At 33.6% G+C, this 10,835-nt stretch overlaps 1 protein-coding gene across 1 annotated transcript; it reads right to left on the reverse strand.

The window, feature by feature from the left end:
• Window positions 1-4,578: 4,578 nt before the first annotated feature.
• Window positions 4,579-9,428, reverse strand: LOC124835292 (triacylglycerol lipase SDP1-like). The gene is made up of 3 exons (XM_047310193.2): window positions 7,429-9,428; window positions 6,311-6,454; window positions 4,579-5,644 (listed from the first exon to the last, which is right to left on the reverse strand). Exons 1-3 carry the CDS (start codon window positions 8,845-8,847, stop codon window positions 4,667-4,669), a joined length of 2,541 nt encoding a protein of 846 aa, XP_047166149.1. The 5' UTR covers window positions 8,848-9,428; the 3' UTR covers window positions 4,579-4,666.
• Between the last annotated feature and the right edge of the window lie 1,407 nt (window positions 9,429-10,835).

Below are 10,835 nucleotides of genomic sequence, written 5' to 3' on the forward strand. Positions count from 1 at the left end.
AGGTCCCGTAAGATGTAGCTCTTGATAGCAATTTGTAGGTTATTTTATTGAAGGAAAAGTTTAGAGAGAGGAACACAGGAATATAAAACTGCATTAATATTTTATTGAGGAGTGTTATTGCTTTTATAAAGCAAATAACTGAACGTAAATGCACGTAAATGTTGGCATCTATAACCACTAACAAATTAGTGCTCTTAGTGCCTAGAAAATAGCATATAAATCCTACCAGTCAACATGACTTTTATTTTCCTAAAAAATAGCATAACATATTATTTTAATTTCTAAATTTGCAATAGTCATCAATCAACAGACTTTGATAGGTAATCTCAGCTGAAGAGTTGTATTGGAAGTGATTGCGGCATTTTTAATTGAAGGTTTTTCATTTCATGCAATTAAAAAGATAAGGATTTGCATGGATTACTCTTTCAAACATTCCCACAGGAGAACAACATTACACCCTTTTTTAAGGATAACACTCTTTTTTAAATACCCCTCTCACTTAATAAACCAATAACAAATCCTTGCATATACTGTCAGGCATTAAAATAAAGTAGGGTCTTTGCGACATACTTCGGTTCTCAGCGATGATCTTCCACCTTTCTCTTTCTCTTTTTGTCTGCACTCCAACTTTTGTTGTATTTTTTGTTTTTCATGTTCAAAATATATTAAATAAATAAATAATTATTATATGTATGACATGGAGTGTATGACATTCGAGACACATTGAATTTTGAAATTCAAGACCTCATCAAATTACAAATTACAAAATCCAATTATCAACGGAAAATCACGTTACTAGATTTTGAAATCTAATAAATAAAAAACTTTGACATTTGATCAGATCTTGAAATTTTGAAAACAAAATAAAATTAACATTTAACCGGATTTTAAAATCGATAAAAAAAAACATTTACATTTAACTAAATTTCAAAAGTTTGTGAAAAAAAAATTTTACACTTAACCTGATTTGGTTCACACACAACTCGATTTCAAAATTCGATGAGTAGCTCATTCTTTCGTTTTTTCTTCATTCTCTGATTCTTGTTGAGTAACTCCACTCTATATGCACCTTCCATGACTCAATTCTCTCTTTCTTCACGTCACTTTCTACACTTTTTTCACACCCTTCTCTTCACTCTGCAACCCTATATGGCTAAATTGTTACCAATAAGGAGTATTGGTAAATCTTGAAGAAATTTGTTTTGATGATGCTACAAGAAGTTTTAGTTGAAGAAGATATTAGAATTAGTTAAAAGCAAGTTGTAGAAATTAAATGTAGTAGGAAATTCTTGTAAACCTTGTAAAACTTGCATTTTTAACCTGCAATAATCGATTATGATTAAGCAATAATCGATTATCACAAGTCATACTTGAATAATCGATTATCACTTCATATAATCGATTATCACATTTTTGAAAACCTGTAACGGACTTGAATAATCGATTATCACTTACAATAATCGATTATTCATGGCAGTTGGGAGCTGTCCTTTGGCATTCAGTGTACTTGGCTATATATTTTGATTTGGACAAATCAGAAGGAAACGTTGTTGAACAGAAGCTCTTGCAGAATACTGTTTGTCAGAGGAAGTTCTCAGAAGCTATAGTTCAAGTTCCCTTGCTTGGTCTCGTGAACAGGAGAGGCTCGCGTGTCGTGTGTCGATAGTCGGAGCAAGCTCTCTTCGAGTTAGCAAGGTGCTCTGCCTGGTCTCGTGAATAGGAGAAGCTCGTGTTTCGTTTGTCGATAGTCGGAGCGGTTCTCTTCGAGTTGGCAGAGTGTTCTTCTTCCGGTTCGTTCGTTGAAGGAAGGTTTATTTATCTGCTTTATTCACTATTTCTTGTAATCTGTTAAATAACTTTTTAGTGAAAAAGGTTAATCACTATTTATAGTGATTAACGACTGGACGTAGATTCTTTTGAATCGAACCAGGATAAAAATTGCTTGTGTGATTTTCTATTCCCTACACTCTTTATCTTTTACGCATATCAACTGTTTGATAAATTTTCTCTAAGAAAATTGTTTTTCTAAAACGGACCATTAAACTTGATTTGTGACCGTAACACGTTTTCTAAGTATTTTATTCCGCTGCGCGACTCTATAACGGTACCGATTGTTCCAACATAAATGTCCTAAAACGACATCCTCTCCCACTAAAATAGTGAAATCACCATCATCACCCTCATTACACCCTCCATTTTCTGTCGCTCCACCTCGAAACCATGACCTCAACATCCACTAACCCCTTCTCATCAAACAAGATGTGACCGTTGTTAGGACAATAAACAAACATTGGCCTCACCAAATTAGTAAAATCCAAATGTTCCCTCTGTCAAAATTGAATCCAGGGCTAGGATTTGGGATGCCATGTTTCTGAAGTTGGTGAATGATGGGTGTAAGAGTGAGCTTTGTTTAACTTTAATTTGTGCTATGATGGATGAGAGTAGGAATGACAAAAATACTTATACATGCAAGTATGCAGATAAAACTTGTGACGGATATTTAATATTCGTGGATATTTATTATTTGTAGATATTTATTATCCACAGATAATGAATATTTTAATATCTGTTTATAAACGAGTCAGATGTAGGTATCATATTTTTCATACCCACGAATTAAAATTAAATATTAATTTATACTTTATTAATTGTCATTTCATTTCATTAATAATGTGAAAAATCAATATTTAAAAGAAAAAAAATATAACCACTTAGTATGTTTAGGAGATGAAACTAGTTCACGATTTCACTTTTTTATCGGATTTTTGATTATATGTGGATTTTTTTTATTCACCAAATTTTGAAATTAGTTTAATTCTCTCTATTCATAACAGTTTCAAAATGTTGTCTCCACACCATCACACATTTCTCCCTGCACCTCTCCATTATTTTTTCTCCAAAAATATCTTTAGGTCTGCTACACTCCACCCTCACTCCCACATCTCAGTTTCTCTCTTTCTCTCCCATCTTTCTTCTCCATTTCCGTTTTCTCCTTTCCTTTTCCTTCTCTTCCATTTCTGTTTTCATTTTTCTCTCCCACGGTTCCATTTCATTTGCTTCCATTGAGTTTGACTGTTGATTCGTGTTGTGGAGGAGCGTCGAGGAGTGGAGTGGAGTTGTTTTCAGCTTGTTTGGTCTCCGATCCAAGCTGGTTTTCTCCCCTCTTTTATTTTGTATGTTTGTTTGCATGTTAGGTAGTTTTATTTGTATGTGTATTTAGGTTGTATTATTCTTTGTTTTTTGTTGTGAACATGTTCTATGCTGCATATGCTTTATGTTGTTTGTTGTTGTGTTGTGAAGGAAAGAATTGTGAAGGCCACAACGGAAATGGGATATTCGTTATCGATATTCATTGAAGGCCCAACGGATATTCCATTTCCGTTGTGGCGTTTTGGGTTTCTCTATTTTTGTTTATTTTTTGTTTGTTAATTAATTTTTTTTTGTAAATTTATTTATTTTATATTTATAATTGATTTATTTGTAGTTCATTTAATAATTTTTGTATATTTATTTATAAAGAATAAAAATTGTTACGTAAAAAAAAAGAAATGTTTGAAAGCTTCAACAAAAATGAAAGATTCGTTGGACCTTCAATGGATCTTGATATTTGTCATCCATTGAAGGCCCAACGGATCTTCCATTTCCGTTGAGGTCTTCAACCATGTTAGTTTAATTTTAATTGAAGGTTATTTGTGGAATGAGACGATGAAGGAAGAAACATGTGATGTGATGATGTAGGGTTTCTCTTTATTCTAAACTCAAAATTCAAAATCCATTTTTTACTCTGGTAGGGTCTTTTTTTATTTTACTCTTAATGTGGGCCTGAAAAGTTGTGTGTATGAATTTGATTCAGCTTTTACTTCCTACCTCTCAATTTCTTTGCGCACCTGTCTGACTTTTAAAATAACTACTTTATCCTCTTGATTTCCAGATTACATATTCCATAAGCTTTTTGGAATATGTTTTCCAAAATTTTCAGAATAATATTTTCGGAACAATTTTTTTTTTAAAAAATTAAGAATGTATAAAATATGTTTTAGAATAAATTTTCTGAATACAATTTAAAAAAAATACTTTTCGAAACTCAGAATATCTTTGAAAATGAGTTTTTCAGAATATTCATACATGAAATATATTCTGAAAGGAGTTTTTCGAAACACATTAAATATATTACAGCAGAGAACGAGTTTTCTTGTGCATTTTCTCTTTTACAACGGTGGTGGAAGTGGTGGTTTAAGCCTTTTCTTAGTATTGTGGGAGTGCAGTTACTAATGGGAATGTAAGAAGCAAGAGCCACTTAATTTAGATTGTGAAAAATTGAATTTTATTTTTTAAAATCTGGTTTCAGGGCAAGTATCACCTATTTACTTGCAAGAAACCTTGATGCAAATTAGAAACTAATCCTTTTCTGATATCATCAATAACATCACAATTAGTTCAGTTAATCATGAACCACATCTCAATTTCATTCATCTGAGAATTGGTGACTAAAACATGAATGTTGTCCGTGAAATTTTTGTGCAAAATCTCTCTATTCGTTGCATTTAGTAGTAAAATTATGGTGGGCTATTCACATCATATCATGAATAATATTTACAATTGGCAGAGCAATATAATCAAATCAAATATCAAAAACTGAGCGAATAAAGAATATAGATAATTGAATCTAGCCATCAACAATACTCTGATCCATACTTGAATCTGTGCCCGAATGGTTCACAGAAGTATAATCTGGAGATGCAGTTAAGGACTTAGCTGGTGTGGATTCATCATCTCCATGTTCAGAAGATGAGCTAGCAGCATCCATCTCCTTCCCTGGACACTCATCTTGAACACATTCAGCAACTTCATTGTTGTAATTTTCAAAATCATTACTCCTGTTTAAGGGTGTCACGTCTTCTTTCTTGACAACATTAAACACAATACCATTATGGATCCTTTCAGGCTGCAAAAAATCACCCGCAGTCACCAGTATGCGGGAGCCATTCACCACCCTGTTGCTAATTTCCCTTAGCTCAGATTCTGTGCTATCAGAGTTCCTATCCAGAGTTGTGAGCCTGGGGCTACGATACTGAAAATCATTAGCGTTAGCATGACTCGCTAAGCCTTTATTTTGTTCAGTGTCAACTTCTAAGTTTTGCATAAAATCAATGAACATATTTGCCGAAGTAGTTCTCATCAAAGGTCCACCAGATCTTGTCCAAGAGGTCAAATCAACACTTTCAGAGTCACTGTCACTTCCCTCGTGTATGCCACGGTGGGTCTTCCAAGTTTTACCACTGCCCACATTAGAACTGCTAATGCTTTGATGCAATGAGGAAGAAACATCGATAAGGTCCTCAAGGGAGCCCGTTGAATTCTCTCGTGCAATGCAATTCCATGAAGGAATTCTTCTTGAAGCACTGAACCTGACAGTACTGGACAAACCATGAGAGGCAGTGGCAGCATGAGAAGCAGTAGCAGCTCTCTCAGCAATTCTCTTTAGTCTTCTCATATGATTCAGAATCACAACACACTCATCAAGTGCAAGCTCAATGCCACAATTTGCTTTAATGGCTGAAAGCTTCTCCCAGGTACATCTTCTCCCTTGGTTGGCTGCCTTTTGAAGCTCTCCATAAGAAGGGTTCTGTATAATTTTGGTGTACTGGAACAGGACACGGACAAGACAACAGTCATAAGTTAATCACTATGGCAGAATCATCTTTTAGAAAATGATGCATAAATAAACACCTAAATCTTTAGCAAAAGTTTACTATTTGAGAAAGAACAATTATTACCACGATGCAGTGTTTATCTCTATTTTCTCTATTTCCTTCTTTTGCATTGCACTCTGTGTTGTGGGAATCAACATATGATTGAAGCACCATTTTAAAACACTACCTACATGCTTCTTGCTGATTAATTTAATATCACCTGTTCCAATCCCAGTTCTTTTATGCACCCAAATATTGTGCAACATCTGTATGCTTCCAATGATAAAATTCTTTTATGCATTCACCTTTTTCAAATTCGTGATTAAATTTTTCAGTGCCAGACTATTTAATGTATTTGTTGTTGTAGTTCAATTGTCTTTCGGTTCCCACAACAGAATGCAATACAAAAGACAGAAACAAAAAACAAAAATGAAATGGAGAAAACAGAGAAGAGAAAAACATGGTTTCATTAAACATTTCATAGTTTGTCATATTCCTCTATTTTGTAACCAAACGCTTGGAAACCCCTAGCACTTTCATTTGAATTGGTATATCTAGCTGAAGTTATTTTCTTCTTAATTATGTAGCCGATATTTTAATGTTCTGTAGGTACATACCTGAGCAAGAGTTGCAGGCATAACAACAGTCACATCACCTTCCCAGTCTTGAGCAAACAACTTAGCAAGTCCCCCTAATGGAAAACCAAGTTCCAGTATTTGATTACACCTATGTTTCACCTCCATCTCCACAAGATGCGCAAGCTGAAAAAAATAAAAAATCCACATTTGGTAAAACCATTATGTAGTAAATGATACAACCACTTCCTAGTCATGCAAAGGATAAACCATCACTAATCTTCACAGTATATATTTTGAATTAGAAATTCCTATATATGCTATTAACATCCAGAGTGAAATGCACTTCTGTCACTGGAATGAATCGGAACCAACAGAAATGAGGAAATTTTACAACTGTTTCAACCGCATTGTTTATGCTACAAACATATCCTGTAACTACATTCTTCAATTAAAAAATCCAATTGCACGAAACTGGCAGCATAAAAGGGCTAAACACTTACAGAGATGAGACAATATTGGGTGATATTGCAAACAGGTGAGCAATGATCTCTTATTGTGATCTAAAATATGCATGGATTCCCCTTATAAGTTGTCAGGGAGTGAAGTTGGAGAGCATAAAACTCAACAGGTTATTTTCTCCAACAATAAATAACAAGTACATGACGCATGACATCCAAATAACATGCATGAGTAAAGCATATAGAAAAGCCAATGGGTCAAATTGGTTTGAGAGACTTTTTGTTTTCACTTTATTTCTTATTCTTCCAAAGTTTATATAAGAAAAAGTAAAAATAGAAAATGAAAACAGAACACAGAAAACAATAAGAAATTGTTCTCTTTTCTATAAACTTTTGGAAACAGGAAACAGAGTGAAACTATAAAATATTTTTTCAAACCAAACTGGTCCTAAAGCATAAATAGCATGATAAGAACAAGGAAGTTTTGATCATTCACAAAACTTTTAGCAAACTGTTTAGAAAGTAAGTCGAACAGTGATAAACTATCTAACACATCAACTCAGGGCTAGGGGAGGGGAACGGTACAGAAGTGACAATTCGCTTAAGAAGCAAATATACACAATGCCAATAAACATAAACACGCAAATGAATGTAATATGAATAGTGTTTGCACAAAAATCCAAGTCCATTAATATGTACCTTGGCAGCAAAGTTGCCTCCGTGAGTCCGCACAAATGCTTTCAATCTCAATAATGGTGCAATATGAGGGTTGGCCTGGCTAACTATAAAATGATTGACATTGAATAGTTCTTTCAACTGCATCATAGGTAAATCAATCTCCAAGCTACCATCCCTCCAACGGCGCGCTGGTGTGGAACCCTCTTCAGGACCTAAGTTAAAAGGAGGATGATAAGGAATAATTTCCCCACTTCTATCCTTTGCCATCAATTCTTGAGCTTCAAAAAGGCCAGGAAAGGCACAAGAAGCAGTGACTGCACTCCATATAACCACATGGGGTGAAGTCAAGTAGTTAAGACATCTAGGTGGTTCGTGCTTCCTTGGGGAACAAACTGTAATCCCGAGAATTCTACCAGTCATGTCATAAGCTTCTTGAAATGTAAGGTTGCTTGTTAGATGCCTCAACATTATTTGCAACTGTCTGATCTCATGAACAGCACCAAATGTCGCGACTCTCTTAACAACTGTAAAAATCCCACCCATTTGATCAAAAAATTGCAGTGAGTGCCATGAATCTTCAAAAAAGCTCTGAAGCTCAGGCCAAGTCCTCGTGGCAACAACGGCACACATAATGGATCCCACACTTGAACCAGCAATTATCCTAGGCAAGAGTTTATGTTCTACCAGTGTTTTAACCACACCCACATGAGAAGCTCCAAGAGAAGCACCCCCACTTAACAGCAAAGCAGTCCTCCCAAATGCATGCCTAGTTTCATGCATGAAAGCAAGCTTTTCTTCCAATGATAGCTCCTCTGAATCAGAATCACAGACCATTTTCAATTGAGTCGTTACTTCATCAATGTATTCCTTGATTAATCTGGGCACCTGAAGCCTACCCTTGTGTAGTTCAGGATTACACATATTACCTAAATTTCTAACAAGATCGGCACGCATACAAAATATTATATCTCTAAGAGATCGCTCTTGCCGACGGTGGCGGAGCTCTTGAAGTTTGTTCCTCACCAATTCCACATCATAAAGGTCTGATTCATTCATCTTTGTTGTCTCTCTATCAAGCATCTTAGCTGCATGAGCCCACTCCTCATAGGTCAAAGCAGATCTCATCATGTTTCTCCAAAACTTCCTCCTATATGCCATTTCAGCCCTTACTTTCACATTTGTATACCGTTTCAACAAGAAAGCAACTATTGTCATCATTGCCAGTATCCCCTGAGGATTCCTGGGATGCAACCATGATATAAAGGATAACAAACCCCCCCTAAACCTATAGAAGAGATCTAACAACACATGAAATATCTGGTGCTGAAACTGTGACATGGACCTACAAAATAGAACCCTGAAAGCAATTGTTCTACCAAGAATGTCTGAAGGACCAATTGGAAAACGGTCTACTCTAGCCTCATTACTAATATGATCCATTCTCCCTTGATCAAAATAAAAGCAATGTCCTTCTCACAAATCAAAACTAAAAACTACCAACGTATTAAATAATATACAATAAAGCCAGCATAGAATGTGAAAATGCAAGGCTGATGAAAAGATTACAAAGAAAAGAATCCACTAGGATCTTACAAAATGATAAACGTGTGTTTCTCCTGTGTTTAACTCCAAAACTCAAATAATCCCTACTTTAAATATAATCAAAAAAGGAAACTATGTAGAAAAGACTATGCAACAGAACAGTACTATAAGTCCTTGTATTCGTTCGGACACCAAGAAACCTAAGAACCACGATCGCAACTCTGAATCAGATACCCAAAACCTTTCAAATAAAAAAGATGAAAAATTTAATCAACCCCAGGAACCAAATCGTTGATCTCCGAAAACAATCTTTGTGAAGAGCCAAAAGGGTAGCAAATTTTTGGTCTTATACTTAAGAATGGGAGAGAGTGGGAGAGGGGTGGCATCGGAATCTGAGAAAAGAGGATAAGATACCCATACGGTGACAGGGAGCCTCGTCACGAAAATGATGACGTGGAATGAAGCACATCCTTATGGTTCGTTATAGAATTGACCCACATACATGACAAAGGAAAAAGAGAAAGTGAGAGAGAGAAATATAGTTTTTTGCATTTACGAATTCCAATTGGATAATAACGTTGAATTATAGTTTGCGCCAGCATCAGCACTTAAAACGACAAAAAGTTCTTTCTTTTCCTTCCAAGAATAATAAATATGCAGAAAACGGGCCACTCAACGGAAGGGAATTTCTTCCACAATCCCATGTTTTATTTCTGTATTCTCATTTTTTAAAAAATTTTAGTTATATCCATACGGAAGGTAATAGAAAAAGATATTTCGAATGGTACAATTTATAAATATTCTAGATTATATAATTGGTATTTTACATTAAATATTTTAGATTGTATAATTGGTAATGTAAATTTATATTATAGATAGCACAGTTAGTAATACGAATTTCGAAGAAAATTTAGAACGTAAATTACTTTTTGGATTATATAATTTGTAATGTAAATTTATATTCTGGATTATATGGTTCGTAGATTTGAAAGACAATTTAAATTACAAATTATATTTAAGATTATAGAATCTATAATACAAATTTATATTTTAAATTGAACAATTCATAATTTAAATTTGAAAATTAATATAAATATGCAAAATTTTTTAATATGGATAACTAAATCATTTTACTAAGATTGTAGGGTTGCAAAAAGAAAACGTAGAAGTGTAGGAAGAAATCCTCCCTATAAATGGTCAAATCTACGTGAAAAAGATAAGGGTGTTATTTCCTCCATCACCTCAAGTGCTCATGCACCTCTCTATTATTTTTTTTTTATTTCAAAAATACTCTACACTTTTTTACCATTTTTTTTATTCTAAACATACCCTACACCTCCCCACTATATTCAACAATCTTTCTCTTTCTCTTTCCACATTAATGGAGCATTCACATGGCTCAGATTTAAATTTGTGATATATTGCAAAATTTTATTTACACTTTCCCTTAAATAAGTTTGATTCAATCTTATTTTCACTGTCCAATATATTTTTTTTTCTTCAAATTACTTAATAAATGGTAAAAATTTGTTCTAAATTTCTAGAAAAATGTTTATATATATGTATGTTTTTTTTACATTTAATATCTATAATTTTTAACATTATATTATGTTTTAACTTACCGACATGTTTGACTCAAATAACTTGAATAAAGTATTTAATTTATTAGATAAATAATATAAAAATATTATTAAATACTTAAAATATAAAAGAAAAGTTATTTATTAAAGATTTGGAATTTATTTAGTTCTTTCGTCATTATAAAGTTAGTATATAATAATAATAATAATAATAATAATAATAATAATAATATATTATTTACTATTAATATTATTATGTTTATTATTTTGTATTTGCATCTAATTTTTAAGTTTATAAAATGGAAG

This window comes from Vigna umbellata, chromosome 5, assembly GCF_029865625.1.
Source record: "Vigna umbellata cultivar VRB3 chromosome 5, Vumbellata_1.0, whole genome shotgun sequence".
Taxonomy (NCBI): domain Eukaryota; kingdom Viridiplantae; phylum Streptophyta; class Magnoliopsida; order Fabales; family Fabaceae; genus Vigna; species Vigna umbellata.